General features: G+C 34.8%; 1 protein-coding gene across 2 annotated transcripts in view; it reads left to right on the forward strand.

Moving 5' to 3' along the window:
• Nucleotides 1–21,273, forward strand: part of SLC22A23 (solute carrier family 22 member 23) — a 264,081-nt gene that overhangs the window by 60,593 nt on the left and 182,215 nt on the right. For both annotated transcript variants that reach the window (XM_031946933.1, XM_031946932.1), the window contains exon 3: nt 5,110–5,264. In XM_031946933.1, coding sequence (XP_031802793.1) covers nt 5,110–5,264 — 155 coding nt within the window. The remainder of the gene's footprint in view (nt 1–5,109; nt 5,265–21,273) is intronic.

A 21,273-nucleotide genomic window follows, 5' to 3' on the forward strand; every position in this document is an offset into this window, starting at 1 on the left:
TGTATAAAACATCAAACTGATTAATACTGATTGGAATAAAGTAGAGGTCCAAATGAATCATTTCTCACAACAATTCATAGTATCATAATGGGTCTGGAAGAAAATAAAAACAAGTATAAGAACAAGACCCTAGGAAGCCCAGAAATATATCTGGGGAACTTGATTAGTTGCTTTCTATGCTACTTACTTTTAGGATTATATTCTCTTATACCATCAGAAGGATTGATTCCTATTCAATCATTTATACTCTTGCTATGCTGTGTAACCATGGGCCTACATTTATAAGTTAGCCAGGCAAGGGTAAGGGTCCAGACAGCAGACAAATTAATTGACCAGTCCACAGACTGAACTGACAACACTGACCTCATTAAAATAGTGTTCTAATCAATTGACCTAAAGTGGCCAACTTGGATGGTAATGAGCTACCAATCAGTATATTCCAGTGTTCCAGATGAAATTCTGTTTGTAATTCTACTACCAGTGTTAGACATTATATCTTTCCTTCCTAGGACAGACTCTTGCCTTATTGGTTAGTCATTCAATAGAGATCACTTCAATTGACAGAGAGAAAAGTCTTTCAATTACCCAAATGATGTGATGTTTGACATGGAAGGGAGTTTTATCTTTGGTTGTAATTCCATTCAGCAAACTTGTGTGTGTGAGAGATTAAATCCTCAGCACTTAGCACATAAGAGCCTTGCACAGTAAGCATGTAGTGAAAGTTAGTATTAGTTTTCATATTTGCTTAAAAAGCCCTACTCTCAAGGAATGTACATTCCGCCAGAGGTTAAATACACCATATAGAAGCTATAGAATGTAGGCTCCTTAAAGCAGGGGTTGTTCTTGGTACCAATGGGTCTAGCACATTGTCTAGTAAGTACATAGATATACTTTAATAATAGTTTTTTAATTGATTGGTGAAAAGATTAGATTTGATTGGACTCTAGAAATGATCCCAAACTGGCATGCTGCTGCAAAAGACTATTTCTTTAACCTGAATTCTTCTGGTGATATATGTGGCTATAAATTAGAAGTGTTAAAATTATAATTAACCTAAAGAACAACGAAAAAGACCTTGGGCATAGTGAGGACTGGCTCTGCAATTTTGACATCTGGGAGTCTTATGACAGTATGCAGAAGAAGGTTTGGAGGTAAAGATCAAAGAAATGGTCAGTTCTACAGAATTATGCTTAGTCAAGGACAGCAGGGGTAGAGTTGAAGGAAGCATGTGAAGTCCAGATATGTTCATCCTGTCAGTGAGTCAATAAATGTTTGTGAAGATCCTATTATATACCAGGTACTATGCTAAGCATTGAGGATACAGAGAAATGCAGAAGACAGCCCCTGTTTTTGATTAGTTCACAAACTTATAGGTGGAAAACACACAAACAACTATATACAGACAAGCTATAAACAGTACAGGATAAATAGGAAATACTATAATCAACAAAGAGAAGTTACTAGAATTAAAGATTGGGAAAGCCTCAGTGTAAGAAAGCAAGATTTGGGTGGGTTCTTGAAGGAAACCTGGAGGTAGAACTGAAGAGAGAGAGCATTCTGTGTATGAGGAACAGCCGATGAAAATACCTAATAGCCTTCACCTAATAGCTCCCAGGAAAAGGCTTCTAGAAGCCTTTGGCAGGATACAGGGGTCCTCAAACTGTTTAAATAGGGGGCCAGTTCACTGTCCCTCAGACTGTTGGAGGGCCGGACTATAGCAAAAACAAAAACTTTGTTTTGTGGGCCTTTAAATAAAGCCCTAGGTGAGGGGATAATTGTCCTCAGCTGCTGCATCTGGCCCACAGGCTGTAGTTTGAGGACCCCCTGGTTTAATACAATTCCCTATTCTCCCTTTCCCCAACTCTCTCCAGGGAGAATTTGGTAAAGTTTGGGAGGTTACTTTTGGAAGACTCACTGTATTTTTTCTTGTTCAGTCCCATTATCACCCCTTAGATATATCCTAAAACAGCTAAAACAGACTTACCTTCAGTGACAGCCTTTAGTATTTCAAAGGCAATCAAAAGATCCTGTGTCCCCTAAAATTCCCTTCCCATCTGCCAGAGATTATTTTTTTAAATGAAGATCAGACTTTTTCATTCTATAGAGATAAAAGGCTTAAAAATGCAAATAGATGGTGTGCTTATAAAATTTTCAGATGAAACAATGCCAGGAGGGATAACTAAGGCTTGGGAAGACTGAGCTAGGATTCAAAAAGATTTTGACGGGCTAGAACATTAGGCTGAATCTAATCAGATAGAATTCAATAGGAATAAGTGTAAAGTCTAATAATTAGGTTCAAAAAAATCTACTTCACAAGTATAAAATGGGAAGGTTAAGTATAGTTAGATGATTATTTTTGTCTGAAAAAAGATTGGAGGGCTGGTTTCAGTGATTGCCAGCTCTCTGTAAATCAAGGATGAGATATATCACCCAAGAAAGCCAATGTCAATTTAGGCTATATTGAAAAACATAACACCCAGGAATAAGACCACATCTATGGTATTTTATTCAATTCTGGGTGCTGCATTTTAGGAAGGATTTTAATAGCTCAGAAGATCATCAGGTTAACAAAATCATGTGTCATGAGTATCAGTTGAAGGAACTGAGAATATTTAATTCTGAGAAATAAACATTATAACTGTATTCAAGTATTGTAGAATGGGAGCTATATAGAAAAGAGATCAGATTTATACCATATGCTCACAGAGGGCAGAACCAGAAGCTACTAGATGCTGCAACGAGGCAATGCCAGGAAAAACTTCCTAACAATTAAAGCTATCCAAAATTAGAATTGAGATGCCTTAGAACATAGTCCCTTCACTTGAGGTTTTCAAACAAAAGGTAGATGACTACTTTTTTAGCCTTATTGTAAAGGATACTTTTGTTCAGGGATGGGTTGAATTGGATAGCCACTACTGTCCAATTCTTGAGATTCTGTGATTGAGAATATTCATATATATGTAATCAGCAAAAGCAATTAAGTGAGGTTTGTGGTCGATGTCACAAACAACAGATAGTGATTGGTATTTCTTAAATATTAAAAGTACAAGAAGTTAACCCCATTGATATTGGAGTCTTTCCCCTATCTTTTAGGGAAGAGGTTTAGAAAATATTGACAAGAAAATTACAGAATGAGGTAGCATGGAAATATTATAATATTTTTCAGTGAAGGGATTATCTTTACTACTGAAGTAATAGCTCTAAGAAAGTATCTTTAAATATCATAATATTCTCCATTTGCAAAATTCTCCGGATACCTTGATTCCATTTGATTTTTATTTTGGTCCCTTGAGTAGATAGTACATTAGATTGTGAGCTTCTTCTGAACAGAGACTGTCTTTTAACTCTTTTTGTGTCTCCACCACTTAGCTCATTTCTTAGTACGTAGTAGGTGCTTATTAAATGTTTACTGACTAATCAGTGAATATAACATTTTCTTTTCTTTTCTTTTCTTTTCTTTTGGCTGAGGAAACTGAGACCTAGAGTAGTAGTCCTTCAGATCCATTGATTTTTACTTTGGAAAAAAAAAAGTTTATGAGGGGCATTCCTCCCAGAATTCAAATAGTCAGTGAGTTAAGCAAATGGATAAACTCTATTCAGTGAGTATCCTCTACTTTGTACACTTGTTGACTTTAGAGCTCAGTTCAAGGTTCATTTCTTTCTCAAGTCCTCTTGCATAAGGGTGTGTCAGGGTTGATGTTTGGAAAGTTATTGATTTTTCTGGTTGCTCGTCTTAATTATGTCTCTGCTTTACCCTCAAGTGCCATATAAAGCAGAAGAAGAAATTAAATCATTTCTCTTAATAATGGAAAGAGTTGTAGATGACTCTGAGGAGCTGAATTCTAGCTCTAGTTCATACACAAGCTAGTTGTGTAACTTGGCAAATTATATAATCTTTCCAGAGCTGTCAGTCTTATCTGTAAAACTATGGTGTTGGATGAGTTACACCCACTTCTCAGAATCCCTAGTTTCCTTCAAATTCAAATCCCATCCTGATCTCCCTCAGCCTCTAGTTTTCCTTCTCCTGCTCTATCCCTGCCAATTATCTTAGATAGATTTTGTATATGTTTTATACATTTGTACATAGTTATATGTGAGCTCCTTTATGGCTGGGAAATTTGGTCTTTGTCTTTGTATCTCCAGTGTCAATAATGTTGGACACATAGTAAATGCATAATAAAATATTTGTACACTGATGTTAGATTTTCTTGAGAGGCATTATGATATAATAGCACTCTGGGTTTAAAATCTAGAGAGACTCAAATTCTGTTTTTAACACCTGCTAGCTAGGCAAGCCACGTCTTAGCCTTGGAATCCTCATCCTCCTTGCATAAAAGCAAAGATAAACAATACCTTCACTACTTCCTTCACAGAGTTTGTCATGAGGAACAAAAGACATGATAGTCTCTGTAGTATGTTCTATAAACCTTAAAATGGGCAGCTAGATGGGCCAGTGGATAGAACTCCTGACTTAGAGTCATGAAGACTTCAAATCAGATTCATATACTTGCTAGCAATATACTGTATTTTGGTCTAGGAAGTCACAGTGATGAGTGGAGCAATAGGCCAATCAATTAAATTGCCTTTTGTAGAAATATGAGCAATATTGATTTGATGATAGTTCCTAGGGCAAGAAGTGTACATTACATTTAGTACAGTTAGTGCCATAGAAGGAAGATATCTAGAAAAACATGGGTTGGGTTGGTAAACCTTCATAGAGTATGGTACTTAGCCATTTCATGGCCCAATGGATGGAGTACAAGATTTGGAGTCAAGAAAACTCATCTTCCTGAGTTCAAATCCAGTCTCAGATACTTACTAGTTGTGTGACCCTACCTAAGTCACTTAACTGTGTTTGCCTCTGATTCCTCATCTGTAAGATGAGATGGAGAAGGAAATGACAAATCACCCCCAGATCTTTACTGGGAAAATTCCAAGTGAGTCATGAAGAGATGGAAACAACTGAACAACAACAAAAATCTTAAAATATCATGTACATTATATTTATATAATTTTAGATATTATTATTATGTAATTCTATCAGGCTTTTATTTTGGCATCTGCTATCCCATGAGCTCTAATGATGTACCAATGGATTTTTCTTTTCAGGGTTGGCCGGAGACCGGTGCTACTCTTTTCCATCATATTCATTCTGATCTTTGGATTGACTGTGGCGCTTTCAGTGAATGTGACAATGTTCAGCACACTCAGGTTTTTTGAAGGATTTTGCCTGGCTGGAATAATCCTTACCTTGTATGCACTGAGTAAGTACCAACCTTTCAAATCTCTACTGAAGATTTTCTTTTCTTTTTCTTTTTTTTTTTTTTTTAAAGGAAGGAAACTATCTTGTTAAAGGGTATCTACTGAAGATTAAAAGATGTACTGAGGAAGCAGTTTTGGCAAAAGAGTTCTGTGTTGTACACTGAGCATGTATATTCTTGTCTTAGAAAGGAGCTGCTTTGAGAGGCCCAAATAGACTATCCTACCTGTAATTATAGTTAAGTCTTCAGGAGTAATAGCTAAGTAATAATAAAAATAATGTTTTTTCTTCTGTAGCAGGGTCTTCAACAAATAAAACAAATGGAGATGCTATACCTTTACCTTCAGATGCAACCAAAATACATTTTGTTTGGTGTTGCAGACTGAATTTTCCTTATTGTCTTTATGTACAGTATTAAAATGATTGGATAACTATATGATTATAGACTTGAGTTGTTAGAAATCATGCTAGTTTTATATGGTTACATAATTGGGACTTAACTTTTGGTTTATTTTTAACACTTCTCATTAAAACTGCTCAATCTCCCTTCCTTCCACTTCTTCAGAATCCATGTGTGTTTCTGGAATTGTTTGGAGATGGGTTATAAACTGTGGCACAATAAAGAGAGAGTGACATGTTTGATTGTTTCTTGGTTTTTCTTTCATGGTTTTTTCCCCTCAAAAAAGTTTTCCTCACTTCTTTAAATGTCTGTTGGTTATAATAACTTTTGTTGCAAATATGGATCAGAATTTCTCCCAAAATCTCATTCATATGTAGCTCACTCTTGCTTCCTTGCTTGACAGTTTTGCTTAAAAGGGCTGAGGGGGTGGGAAGAAGACAACAGATGAAAGTTTATTTACGTTATTGCTAAGAGAAGCAAAAGGGTGTAGCCATCTTCAGTCCATCACTCCAAAAATTGTGAGAAATAAGTTATCACGTCATAATCAATAGGCTGAGAAAAGAGAATTGTACTATACAGATACATTTAGAGGGGGAAAAAATTAGCATTATATACTTCAGTGAGTCCAGAACTCAACCCTTTAGCCCAGTTCAGATTCTCATAATGATGACCTTGACATCAAAAATCCCTTAGCCCATATTCACTAGATTCTATTAAAGAAGACAAGGAAAGTATACAATGCATTTTAGGAAATATTCTAATCAGTGGTTTATGAATCCATCAAAAATGCTTCTATTCTTTTTTAAAAAGTTTTGGTACCTGAAGCGATGACCTTTTTTTTTTTAAATTAAAGTTTTTTATTTTCAAAACATATGGATGGATGGGTTTTTTTTATTATTATAGCTTTTTTATTTACAAGTTATATGCATGGATAATTTTACAGCATTGACAATTGCCAAATCTTTTGTTCCAATTTTTCCCCTTCTTCCCCCCACCCCTGGATGAATGGTTTTCAGCATTCACCCTTGCAAAACCTTGTGTTCCAAATTTTTTCCCTCCTTTTCCCCCACTCCCTTCCCTAGACATCAAGTAATTCAATATATGTCAAACATGTGCAATTCTTCTATATAAATTTCCACAATTATCATGTTGCCCAAGAAAAATCAGATCAAAAAGGGAAAAAAAATGAGAAAGAAAACAAACAAACAAAATGCAAGCAAACAACAACAGAAAGAGTGAAAATATGTTGTGATCCACAGACAGCTCTCTCTCTCTGGTGCAGATGGCTCTCTTCATCACAAAACCATTGGAACTGGCCTGAATTGAGACGAACTTTGTAACAGAATCATCATATCTGTTATTTAGAGACAGCTGAGTGGTATAATGATAGATTTTAAGTCAGGAAGACCCAAGTTTGACTCTGGCCTCAGACACTTAGCATTTCATCTTGGACAAATCATGTCACTTATGGGTTCTTAAGTATTTCATTTGTAAAATGAGGATAAGAATAGCACCTATTTCCCAAGGCTATTATGGAGTTAAAATGAAATACTATATGTAAAAAGTGTTTTGTAAAGCTTAAAGGAATATATAAATGTTAGTTATTACTGTCACTTTGACTACTGGAGGTATTAAAGAACAGGTGGTATTTGATTTATCTTTCAATAATTGTACCCTATCTATCTTTCTGTTTGTAAGTATGTCAGAAACCATATGGCAGTCCAATTTCCGTAAATGCACGACAGCCTTCTGACATTCTCTCTCAGGGCACTGGAACTTAATTTGTTCAAGAAGTCAGTCAGTGCTCCTGCTGGGTTATTCTATCTCTCTTCATAGACCCCAAGCAAAAACATGGTAATTCTATTTTGTCTAGGTATTGTCAAGACAGAAAAAAATGATGGCTTTTTTCTTCTGCTCATCACCTGAGGGAGAATTGGCTAGAGATTAGGCTCCATATCAATATTATTACAAGGACTATTGCATGAAAATTTCAGTGTAATAAAATACTACCCACTTCAGCCAATGGATCATGATTTTGAGGTTTACAGTATTTGATGCAACCAAATTTTTAATAAAATGTAAGAGTTTGGCTCATCCCTTGATGTTTATGGGAATTTAATTTGACTCCTAGATATAATGGGTAGATGGGACAAGAAAGAAAATAAAGTTATGGAATAGTGTGTTAAGACAGAATATGTGGTAGGACTTGTGGCAGGATAAATAGCAATTTAGAAAGAGAGGCTGGCATTAGTTATTGTGTTAGTAGGACATAAAGGAGGCACTTCTTACTAGAATACAGCAGTATAGTTATGGTTTCATGAAGGTAGGATATATTTGATTTGCCTTTTGTCCAAGAGGAATATCGCCTAGATACTTATTTATCATTTAAGAATTGTTTTTGTTTTTGCTTAAGGAAATTTGATTCAGTGGCTATTTCAAAAGACTGAAGCTTTACCTGAGGATTTAGGAAAGTTAAAAAAAAAAAAATTAGGTATTGATTTTTTTCTTTTAGCAATCAATGCAGCTCAGATTTTCCTTTTCAACTGAGAGGTTCTTATTTCACTTAATGTATCTATTGGAAAGTCCCATACTTTTCAGAACAAAATTAGATTTTATTTTTATTTACTCTTACAGGTAACAGTATGCCACTGTGACTAAGGGAAATACAGATAGACCTAAAGTTATTTCTCATCAAATTTTGTTTCCTTTCCTTCCCTTCTCACAAATATGGACAATTCTTTTTTTCTGATTAAAGCTTTTTATTTTCAAAATATATGCATAGATAATTTTTAACATTCACCTTTGCAAAACCTTGAGTTGTAAATTTTTTTTCTTTCCCTTCCCCCCACTCCTTTCCCTAGATGTCATTATCCAGTGTTAAACATGTGTAATTCTTCTATACATATTTCCACAATTATGGTGCTGCACAAGAAATATCAAATCAAAAAGGGAAAAAATGAGAAAGAAAATAAAATGTAAGCAAACTACAACCACAAAAGAGTGAAAATGTTATCTTGTGAACCACACTCAGTTCCCACAGTCCTCTCTCTGGGTGCAGATGGCTCTCTTCATCACAAAACAATTGGAACTGGTCTGAATCCACCTCACTGTTGAAAAGAGCCACAATGGACCCAATTCTTAATCTGGAACCACTAACTAAAACTCCATTGTTCTCTTTTATCTAGTCCCTGAAATGATAAGTGCAGGCCTTTCATGGTGGGCCTTCCATTAGCACTTAGAAAAAGAGGAAGGAAAAAGCTTATCACACGAGGCATTAAGGAAAGAAAAAAAAGTTCAAATAAGACACAAGTTTGCTCCCATGAAACCTGTATTTTTCTCTATCCTGCCCTTGCTTCTCACATTTGTGGACCACATTGCTGCCTAGAATCCCTAACCAAAGGGATTCCTCCTTTTCTTATTCAAGAGGAGAAAGGTGAAGACAAATCTCCCTTGACTATTTCCCTGCTAAGTGTATCATTGATCTCATAGGAAACATTCTTAGTCCTGGCGCCAGTTCCTCATTACTATCAGCTCCCCATATATACTCCTATTTTCATCCCTTCCTGTCCTACCTGCTCTGAAAAAATCCCCAGAAGATTCACAAATCTGGATATTCCTCTGAAATGTAAATTGCATATTTCTTTAGCCCCACCATTGTATTTCCCTATAAGGTACAAAATGAGAGGGGGGGGGGGAAGGGAATATATAGAAGGGAGCTACAATAAAATCCTGTAATAAGTTCCCAAAGGATTGCTTGCATTTTGTTTTCCTTCTCAATTTTTTTTCTTTCTAAATCAGATTTTTCTTGTGCAGCAAGATAACTGTATAAATATGTGTATACATATATTGGAATTAACATATATATTAACATATTTAACATGTATTGGACTACTTGCCATCTTAGGGAAGAGGGTGGCAGAAGGAGGGGGAAATTTGGAACAGAAGGTTTTGCAAGGGTCAATATTGAAAAATCACCCATGCATATATTTTGTAAATAAAAAGCTTTAATAAGAAAAAAGAAAGGAGGATGTTGTATTTTCTTTCACAGTGAACCAGAGAGGAAAGAAATGTTCAGAAGTTAACAGTTTCTGGCAATAGAGGAAGTAGTACACATGAAAATCATGGGTTCCATAGAAATTAAGTAAAGGGAGATGGTCTGGATCGAGAAATTTACACCACTAGAAGACCAAAGAAATATATGTTTGGCCCTATACAAATTAACATATTTATGAATCATTTTGAGAAAAACTTAGATGGAATACAAATCACATTTGTAGATGGCCACAGAACTTGGAGGGTTAGCTGTTGGAATCTTTACAAAGTGTCATAGAGTTGATAGAGATAATAATTATCTAATTTAGCATGGCTCAGTATGATTGACACTTAACACTTTGTAAAGATTACAACAGTTAGCAAACAACTAGATAACAGAGTCTATATCAAAAAGACATCAACAGAATAATAAGTTTGTCTAAATCTAAAACTGGAACTTAATAGGGATAAATGCCAATTTTATACTTGAGTTTAAAAGGACAAAATAGAAGAAATGTGATTAGTCAATATTTCACTTGAAAAAAAAAGACTATGCAAAATATTTTAGGAAAAACATTGATGAGATGGGGTGTGACCAGGGTGGCAAAATACCTTGGGTCCATATCATTTGAGGATGAACTGAAAGAATTATAGATCTTTATCTTAAAAACAAGAGTCTTGGGAGGTACAGATAGCTCTATCATTTAATTTCCTCTAAATTTTCTCCAACAGAATAATTGCTACTGAAGATGTTGCTAGTTTGGAGACATGATAAGGATTAAGTGGACATTTAAGGATTAAGCAGACATTTAAGGGCTGGATGGAATCCTTAACTACTATTTATAAACATTATTTCTGTGGGGAATATCAAAGGTGCAAAAGAATTACACACTTCTGGAATACAACCTGCAAATGAGCCAGGAACTGCCCTTGATGTTACTGCAGAAAAGAATATCTATTTTTTATAAATAAAAACCTCCTATGGGGTTTGTGAAGAGGGGAGGTTTGAAGACAGCACTAAGTTGGGAGACTTGGCTCTGCCACTCTCTGAGTGATCTTGGATAAATTTGGGAACATAATAAAAGGCTGTTGCCTGAAACGAGACTGGCTTGGACTCATCTTGCTTGTCCCTAGAGAATAGAACAAGGGGCAGTAGGTATAGATTACAGCCAGAGGTTTGATGTAGAGGGAAATCCTCTTAAGTCATCAAAAAGCAAAATGGGCTTCCTTAGGATGTGGTGAGTGTCTCCTCACTAGGTTCTTCAAGTGAAGAAAGTGGCAACTTTTAGATATTGCTTAGAGGAGATGCTTTTCCAGTACAGGTTGGACAAGGTGACTGTTAAGACCCCTTTTAGCTCTGAAAATCTGTGATACCTGCCACTTCTCTGAACCTCAAGAGTTGTCAGATGTGATGTTAGGAACTAGGACTAGATCAGAGTATCTTAACCTGGTATCCTTATACTTGGCTTTTAAAAATATTTTTGATAACCATATTTCACAATTATTGATTTTCTTTGTGGTTCTATGCATTTTATTTTATGCATTTCAAAAAAGTCCTTCTGATAAGGCTTCCATAGGTTTCATCATGACACAAAAAAAGTTTAAGAACCCCTAGACTGGGTGATCTATTTCTAAGATTTCCTTCTAGCTAAAAATTTTTTTTATGTATTTCTTTGATTTATTTGTAAGTGATACCCTCAAACGCACATGTAAATGTATAATTATAAATATATATATATGTATGTATACATGTATATATGTGTGTTTGTGTGTTGTCTCCAAAGCCAATTGATTTTGCTGTTAAGGAAAAGAACACATTTCCATCTATATACATACACTCAAAAGAGAGAGAGAGAGGGGGGGGGCGGGAGAGAGGGAGGGAGAGAAGGAGGAGGAGGCGGAGGAGGAGGAGAAAGAAAAAGAGGAAGAAGAAGGAGAAGGAGGAGGAGGAGAAAGAAAAAGAGGAAGAAGAAGGAGGAGAAGGAGGAGAAAGAAAAAGAGGAAGAGGAAGAGGAGGAGGGAGGGAGGGAAGGAGGGAGGGAGAACTTTGAATCTGGATATGTAAAAGACATTTAGATCAACAGTTTTTCAACTTTTTTTTCCCCCAAATTGACAGAAGCTGACATTTTGTGATTCAAGATATGAAATTAAGATTTTTAGCATCTACTCTTGGAATCTTTCACATACAAGTAGACTGTATTTGGCAAGTCCAATAGAGAAAATGAAGTTGATGATTTCTAAATAGTTAAATGAAAGTGATTTATGTTAGTGTCTTTTGGGACCATCACATTAGCCACTGAAATAATTAAATGCAATGGACTAAATTTGTGCCTTTATTCTACCTCTTCACCTCTGCACTAAAGATTAGAAGGTCTTGCCTTTAACTCCACTGTGGGAAGGGAACCACAGAATCATTTGCTCTTGTTGATAAGGAAAATAAATACATTTCCTTATTTGCTATGAAAACAGAGATGCTAGAGAAATAAAAACTTTGTAGTTTGTACAGGTGTTGCATAGTGTGATAGAGCTAAAAACATTTGTGATTCTCTTCCTCCCTTACCCCATTCCCACTCTGAGGATTCCATAATATTTTAGATAAGGCAGTCTCAGAAGCTGTATTAGCAGAAAAAGCACTAGATTTGGTGTCAGGAGACCTGGGTTAAGATAAAATCCCAGTCCTGCCACGTTTTAGCTATGTGACCTTTGGCTAGTCATTTCACTTCATCTTTAAAATTGAAATGCTAGTATTTGTAGAACCTATGTCATAAAGTAATTGGGAAGAAATTATGTTGTGAATTATTGTAGAAGCTATTACATTCATTTGTCTCTCTGGGAGAAAAAACAAAGGAAGGAAAAAGCATTGCCTCTTAAGAAATGACAAAAACCCACAACAACAACTGCAAAAGTCAATAGAAAAACGATTTATATAGTGTTGAATGGAAATGTTTTTTTCTTTTGTTCTTTGAAGTCCTTTTCCTCTAGTTCAGAATGACATGACACATTTAAGATGATGTACAAGATGATGGTTGCGGTTGATATCTCAGTGTAATAAATATATATTTTCTGGAGAAAAATGCTTAATGAAAATGATTTCAAAATATCTCACGTCCTCATTCTAATAATATTCTTTGAGCTCAACCAGCCCAAGTGATTGGATAGATTTACTCACAATCATGGAATGATCCGTAATTTCACAGGTGACTGAGCTGGTGATTACCCCACAAAATTAGAAAGCAGAGCCTTGACTGAATGGATAGGCTGAATATGAATTTAGATTTACTATAGGAGGGGCAGTTTCCCCTTTTTAATTTAACATTTAACATTAATGCTGCCAAATACTCCCTGAAGCACTACCATAGATTTTAATGTGGTGGCAGATGATTCCTTTTGTAGCTTTCCTATCATCTCATCTTCTTTTATGTTACTTTTTTAAAAATCCTTTAAGATTCCACAAATAACTGTGCTGCATAACTTTGGGTTTTTCCCACCTAATGAAACCCACAAATTTTAGAAGAAGAATTAGACTTTTTTCTGAAAAGACAATAATTTCATTTTGGAAAATTATCATCATCAGTAAGCACTTATTTGATGCTTACTCTGTGTTTGGTTCTATATTAAATTCTGGAGATACAAAGACAAAAGGGAAACAGAACATACCTTCAAGTAGCAATAATGATGATACTAACAGTAACAGTAATAGAACTTTTTTCCACAATCACCCAGACATAACAGTATCCTACAAAAGTTTAGTATTAGCGGCAACCAAGTGCTACAGTGGGTAGAGCAGGGGGTCCTCAAACTACGGCCTGCTGGCCAGATGCAGCAGCTGAGGACAATTATCCCCCTCACCCAGGGCTTTGAAGTTTCTTTATTTAAAGGCCCACAAAACAAAGTTTTTGTTTTTACTATAGTCCGGCCCTCCAACAGTCTGAGGGACAGTGAACTGGCCCCCTATTTAAAAAGTTTGAGGACCCCTGAGGTAGAGCATCAGCCCTGGAGGCAGGAGAACCAGAGTTCAAATGCAGCCTCAGACATTAAAATGTCACAAAAATAACATCTGCTGGACCAACTAGAAAAAAATTAATTCACAAAATAATTGAAGCTACTTTTACTTGAAGGAAGGAAGAAAAGAAAAAATTTAGGAGTAATGTTTTTAATGTGTTATCATAATAAATATTTATATTCCCTTACCTATAGAGAATGAAAAGTTTTCAAAATAAAGACACTTAGTATAAGAAGTTAAAACCACATGGGAACAGAATGATTGATGTCTATGTAATGGTTTCCAAATTAAAAAGAGAGTGGACCCAAAAATAATGTTAAATATCTTATGTACTCATCAAACTATATAGCCCCACTAAAATACACTTAAAACAACTTCTATATATAAGAAAGAATCTTTCTCTGATAAATATAAAAATGTCATTTATATTTGATGAGTGCAGAATTCCCAATGTAAGCCAAGCAAAGACGGAGACTGATTGTTTTGAATTTGAATCTGAAATCCACATTTAACCAAGGGATGAAAATAATACCTAAAAATAATCTTGAATTATATCTATATTGAACATACAGATTGCAAAGAGAGGGACAGGACTAAACCCATTAATAGGTTTATTGGGTGAAATCATAGTTGAATTAGAAAAAACTTTTAAAAATTAAGGCAATACCAGTTTTTATGTACACTTTTGGAACTGTGAAAGATTAGAAAGATGATTTTGGCAGCTATATGAAAGATAGATTGGAGGGGAAAGAGAATGGAAAGAGAGAGGCCATTTAAGAAAATGTACTAATTGTCATTAAGGAAATTATAAAGACCTGCTGTGTGAATAGAGAAAAGGAGATGGGTGTAAGAGATATTATAGAGGTAAAAATAAATAGGACTTGGCAATGGGTCAGATATTAGGGATGAGAGAAAAGAGTCAAAACATGATTGGCAGAATTGGAGAAGTTGGAAAAAGAATAAGGTACTTTTGGGGGTAAATAAAGTCAGTTTTGGGCATGCTAAGTTTGGGTCACCAATAGTATACCAGGTGGAAGTATCCACTGGATGCTCAACAATGTGGGACTAGAGTCTAGGGGAAATTTTGGGGAAGAAAGAATATATATACACTTGAGTCATTTATGTAGAGGTAATCATTGAACCCATCGAAGAGCATAAGATCACCAAGGAAGAGAAAATAGAGAGAATGAAATAGCCCAAAAGATAAAACTTTAGGAGATATTCATACTTAGGACAGAGAAATTTGGTGAAACAAGCAAAGAAGAGGGTGGAGAGGTCATTCCAGGAAGAGAAAAACCAGGAGAGAGCTGTGTTACAGAAGCTCAGGCCAGAGAAAGTATCCAGAAGTACTTGAACTGTGGAATGAATAAAATGTGAAATTTCTCTTTCAAATAAAAGTGATTTCAATTATTTTGTGGATTAATTTTTTTCTCTAGTTGGTTCAGCATGTTATTTTTGTGACATTTACATGAAGGAAACAACTTTATCATCATGACCTTTTATCTGGCCTACTAGATATATCTTAATCACTAGCAAATTGTTGGAAGTATTCTTTCTTCCTGATAGAAAGTCCTAAAATTAGTTCCCCCCCCCCATAGTTTGGGGTTTTCTTTACAAAGATACTAGAATAGCTTGTCATTTTCTCCAGCTCATTTTGCAGATTAGGAAAACTGAGGCAAATAGAGTTAATTTATTAAAGACCTTTAAAAAAACAAGTTGTTTCTGTTCTAAAAAGTAACTGTTGAATTGCCTTGGTTTGCATAGAGTTAAGTGATCAAGCCTTGGACACCAAAGTAAAATAAAATCACCTGTTGGTCTTCACTGGAAAAACAAGATGAATGCTTTTGCAAACATTCCACATAGCCCTTACATACTTTTGAAAAGCAAATGTTTGTTTCCCTGCAGGAAAAATTTATAAGCAAAACAAAATGTTTCCACAGAGAATGTTCATCCCCCACACCTCCTCTGGCCCTGTCCTTTCATTCCCTGAGAAACTTCTCTCCTTTGTTTAGTCGTTTTTCAGTCATGTCCATCATGAGCGACTCTTCATGACTCTTTTGGGGGTTTTCTTGGCAAAGATACTAGAATAGTTTGTCACTTTCTCCAGCTCATTTTGCAGATTAGAAAACTGAGGCAAATAGAGTTATACAGAGTTACACAGCTAATAAGTATCTGAGGCCAGATTTAAACTCCCAATCCAGGCTCAATGCTATCTCCATTGCATCATTACCTGTCCTCTCGCTTTCTTAGACCTGACTATAATATTAATAACTTTGTTTGAGTTAGTATCTTGGAGGTCATATGATCTCTATTTTCAGGATAAAGAAACTAAATAAAGTCTAGTATCTTTCCCAAGATCACTTGATCTTTAAGACATTGCTATGAGGAAAAAGTGTCTATTCTACAGATGAAGAAGTACTACACCAAGAATGCTAAATGACTTGTTCACCAGGAAAGGCAGAGCAGAGCTGCATACTGATTACCTTCTAAATAATTTTGTTCCAGGATAAAGCCCTATTAAATTGGTCCACTGATATGATACTTCTATTTAGTCAAGGATCTGAAAAGCATGTATCCTGACCACGAAATTTGATCTAAAAAGTTGTATTTAGTGTCTTTTGCTTTTAATGGGAAATAGCTTGTTAGAATATGTACACAACTATTATAATACAGATATGTAGAAATAATGTTATATATAATGAATGTAACCCTTTTTATTATAGATGTACATATTTTAATATATAAAAGATTCTTGCAAATATAATATTAATTAAACTGGTTCAGAATGAAGTAAGATTGGAAGTTTATACAATTGAGAAAAGAGACAGTTGGGGGAAGTGAATAGATGTGATTCTCTTGGAAATAAACCCCATGATTGGTTATTGCTATCCATCTTCCCACAGTTTTAGACTGCACAAACCATTAGAGATGGGATAAGAAAAGTGATGCATTTCAGTCGCTTTTAATATCCAGGTCCTAAGAGTTTCAAAGTTTTGTTGAGTTATATATCAATATCCAAGTGAAATAACTGTTGAAATTCAGCTAAGTAAGGAATCTCAAAGCTCTAGAAATATCAGGTTGATTTTTTAAAAAAATAGTCTTGTGATACATTTCCACACAGTGGAAAGCTGCATAAATCATTTGTGACTAGCTTTTCCCTTGACTACTGCTCATTAGGGAAGTTGGTAGCATGTGTATGCTTCAGTTGAAATTGTAAATTGCATCAAGAGGTGTTGTGGAGTAATGGAAAAGACGTGGTTCGGGAGCTCTGTCACTAACTAGCTCCATGACCTTGGATAAGTCACCCTTTCAGAATCTTAGTTTCTTTATAACCAAGAAGAATTGAAACTATTCACTTGTATCTTTAAGTATAATACAAAGATAGGATTTGTGTAGTATCCAGGTATTGTAAAGATTTATGAACCTTTAAATATTATATAAATATTATTATCATTTCTATAAAATGAGGAATCTGGACTAGATATCCAAGGATCCTTCCAACTCTACCATTTTATGGATATAAGATCATAGACTTGAGGGTATCCTCTATTGTTCCAGTTTCATAGCCATGGATGTTGAAACCAGCTGGAGGAGGAGAGGCTTTTTATTTCTTCAGATGCTTTAGGGGGAAAGACCAATGAATAGTATTCTATTTAGCATTGTCTATTATGTCTGCCATCACAATGGTATAGTGATCATTGGGAGGCTGCTGCATCATGTTTCTTAAAAATTGTTAACATCTTCTTTCTCATGCTAAAAAGTAAATAAAATATGCCTTTCTGTTAACCAAAAAGTCTTACTGGTAGGCAGATATACTGCAAAGAGGGAAAAATCAAAAAGTCTTATTATACACACATACACACACACACAGAGTACACATATATCTGCATATATTGTATGTGTGTATATATATATGCACACAGTTATATACATATATACAACTACTTAATGTTTATATGTGTGGGAAAATATATGCCTTTATACATATGCAAAGATCTATAAACATTTACATATACCTATACATACACACATATACAAGGTGTTCTAAAAATCTCAGTGCTGTTTTAAGCTATTAGAGTTTGAAGACTTTTGAGATGCCATGTTCTAAAATACAGCAGCATTTTTAGGAGTAACAAAGAACTGGAAGCAAATTATATATCCATTGATTGGGAAATGGCTGAACAAAAGATGATGTGTGAATGTGATGGACTTTTATTTTGCCATAAGACACATTAATATAAAGATTCATTATATAAATTTGACTATAATATAAATGAAAACAGCAAGAGAAAATTGAATGCTATGTAATGTTATAATAGCCAAACTTGATTTTGAAAAGAAGCTGAGAAAAGCATCTTCTTCTTTCTCTTTATTGAAGAAGGGAAAGTCCTATGGTTATGGAATATATCACATACATTGTCACAAATGTTGGTTGGTTTTGTTGAACTTAACTTTTTAAAATCTTTGTTTTAGGGCAAGATTCATTGAGTAAGGGAGAGAGAGGGGAGAGGGTTATTTTATTTGAACATGCATGTGATATAAAACCAAAAGATTACAATTAAAAAAAAAATTTGTTTCCCTGGAGTTCAAGATCTCACCTCCAGACAGGCATATGTATTCTTCTTAACCTTTTCCTACACTCTTTCTTACTTCCTCCAATCCTTGTCTTTTTTTTTTTTCCATCAGGTGGGTTCCCAAGTCAAATATTTTTGAAGCACACTGCTCTCACAACTGGAATAAATTTTTAAACTAGGAATGACAGTAGGAAGAAAACACTATTTACTTCCTTGTTATTAACTGGTGGTGATAATTTAAAAAAGAATTAAGAACTTACAAACATCTCACTGTTTGAGTTCAGTGATTATTTGAGATAATGACTATCTGAACACTAATTTCTCTATAAAATTCTCAAGAAATAGTCAGCCATCCAGTCTCTGTCTAAAGACCTCCAGTGAAGGATAACACGCTATTTTAGAAGGCAACTTAGCCTTTCAAATTTGGCTTTCTTTCATCAAGCCCAAATCATCCCTTTCACCACTTCCCCAAGAAGCATTTATTAACCAATGGAAAGTAGAAAGGAAAACTTCGGATGTCTTCAAAGTCACAGTGCTATTTTAAAGCTATTTGAGCTTAAAACCACACTAAAAATTTTGGGACACCCTGTAGAAGCAAAATATTACAGAACAGGAGAAATAGCATAGCATGACTTCCCATTATGACAACAAACAAACTCTTTTTCAGTCATTTTGTAGATCAGTTACCAAATCACAGTTGCTTAAAACATATTTTCTCCCTTCCAAAGGATGCCTTAACATGGATTTTAATTTACTGGTATCCTACAATGGGGAAGTCTTGTCTTTGTGCTAAGTATTGGATGAGGGGGCAGCTAGGTGGCCCAATGGATAAAGCCTAGCTGGGGAGTCAAGAGAACATGAATTTAAATCTAGCCTCAGATAGTAAACAACTTGTAACTCTAGGCAAGTCTCTTAATCCTGATACCTCCAGGGAAAAAAATGTATAATGAGGAAGAAACAACAACAACAACAATAAACTTTTTTAAGGAAATTTTTGTGAGCGAATAGAGATAAACTAAAATTCATGTCAATAATTTACCATATTGGAATAACTAGAAAGAATGAGTTTTTTTTTTTTTTTTAATTACCTCAAGTACTGTGTCCTTGATGTAGAGTTGAATAGAGATAAGGAGAGTAGTTATAGTTGATTGTGCTCACTTGTGTCATATTACTGTCTGGTGTAGCTGTTTTCTTCTGTCATGAAAATGTCTTTGATTTAGCAAGGCTGCCATATTCTGAAAATAAGGTAAATATCCCTTTTATCCCCTAAGAGGATCTCTAATGAGGTTTTTCTTTAGTTCTTGGATAGTTCAACATTTCCTATTCTTGTTTAGAAACCTAAATGTTGAATTATTTTTAATGGGGAGTTTTCAGTGAATAAGAGACCAGACCTAGGAGCCTGCTATGCATATCACTGTGGAAGCATCATCAGAGAATGCAGAAAAAAGGTCAAGTGGCTTTATTACATGGTTTCTTCCAATAGACAATTTAATGAGTAACCCAGAGTATAGTTAACCTAAGCATCATACATCACTAAAATACTTAGTCTAAAAATAATATTATAGTTCCAAATATAAAAATGAACTTTAAAATAATTATAATAGAATTCTTAATTTTTTAAGTCAATTGAGAGGAGTGCATCAATAATTCAGACATGAAGCTACCGATTCCCCAGTGTTAAGAATTAGGGAGATTTCAGTCTGTAACATACTGAGTTCATTACAGAATACTACATTAGCTTTTATAATAGATAAAGAAAAAAAAAGCATTTACTCATTTTATTTGTATTTGGAAAGGCTTTTCCTTTATTGTCCACTTTCTTATCTTTTTAATACTAATTTTTGCTTCTATTTTCTCCATTTGAATAAAATTCTTAGGAATTTTTGAAAAAAAGGATTTTTCATTGTAGCTTGTAAAGCATTTAGCTTAGTGTCTGGTACATAATGGCATTTAATAAATAGCTTATTTTCTCTATCCCTTCATCCTTTCTTCCTTCTTCCTAAATCTAGCCTTCCCTCCTTTCCTTCCTTCCATGCAATTCCCCCATAATACTATTGTTAACTTAACTGTCTTCAAATCTATTTCAGTTAAAGTCATAATTATTCCAATTTACCTTAAGGTGATGGAAACACATTATTTGAATGTGTATTGTTGAACTGCTGTGTATTATATTTTAGCCCCCTTGGGCAGATGTAAAAGCAACTATATATAGGCACTCACTTGGATTAACATTACAAGGTTCAGTCTCCATATTAAGTTATTCAGACAGAAAAATGTGAGTTTTTGTTTTGAGAATAAGAAATCAAGAGAGAAAATGGAAATATTCTAAGAAAATTGCTGCTGAGGAAGCAATGTGATGCTACCTAGAAGTTATACAATTTCTTGAATGAAAATCCTTTTGTTCTCTTGTCTAGAAAATGGCTTTCAACATTTGTGAAGTACAGCATGACTGGAAACTCTTGAGATATTTTAACACTCTCATTCCCTAAGGTGCCTTTTCCTGTTTTTGAATGAATTCTTTGTTGCCTAGAACCCTGGAAATGGTCAGAAGGAGCTTAGGGTGGCAGAGTGGTGCAGTGCCTTTAAATGTTCTTGGAATTGTTTTTCTTACTCTCCTTAAAGTTAGCCAGTTCTACCTTATAATAAAACAGCAGGGCCTAGTCAGTGAACTTGAAGCCAAGATCTGGATTAAAATCCTGAGTTGAGTGATCTTGGGCAAGTCAGTTAAACACTTAGGGCCTCAGTTTACAACAAAGTAAAAAGGGGATGAATCAAGAAGCATTTTTAAGCATCTGTGTATCTGGAATAACAATTATAAAAGCCTATTTCATAGAATCAAATCATATATCATGATATGGATGAAAAGGGTCTTCCATTTGGTATGCTTTTAGTCCATTAGTTAAAATACTTGGGATGTATGGCTTTACTTATAATTTTCCTGATTATGAAATACAGTGAAAGATACAATAGAGAGTTTTAAATTTGAATTTCAGCAGGAACTGAT

Source organism: Sarcophilus harrisii, chromosome 1 (assembly GCF_902635505.1).
Source record: "Sarcophilus harrisii chromosome 1, mSarHar1.11, whole genome shotgun sequence".
NCBI classification, from domain to species: Eukaryota; Metazoa; Chordata; class Mammalia; order Dasyuromorphia; family Dasyuridae; genus Sarcophilus; species Sarcophilus harrisii.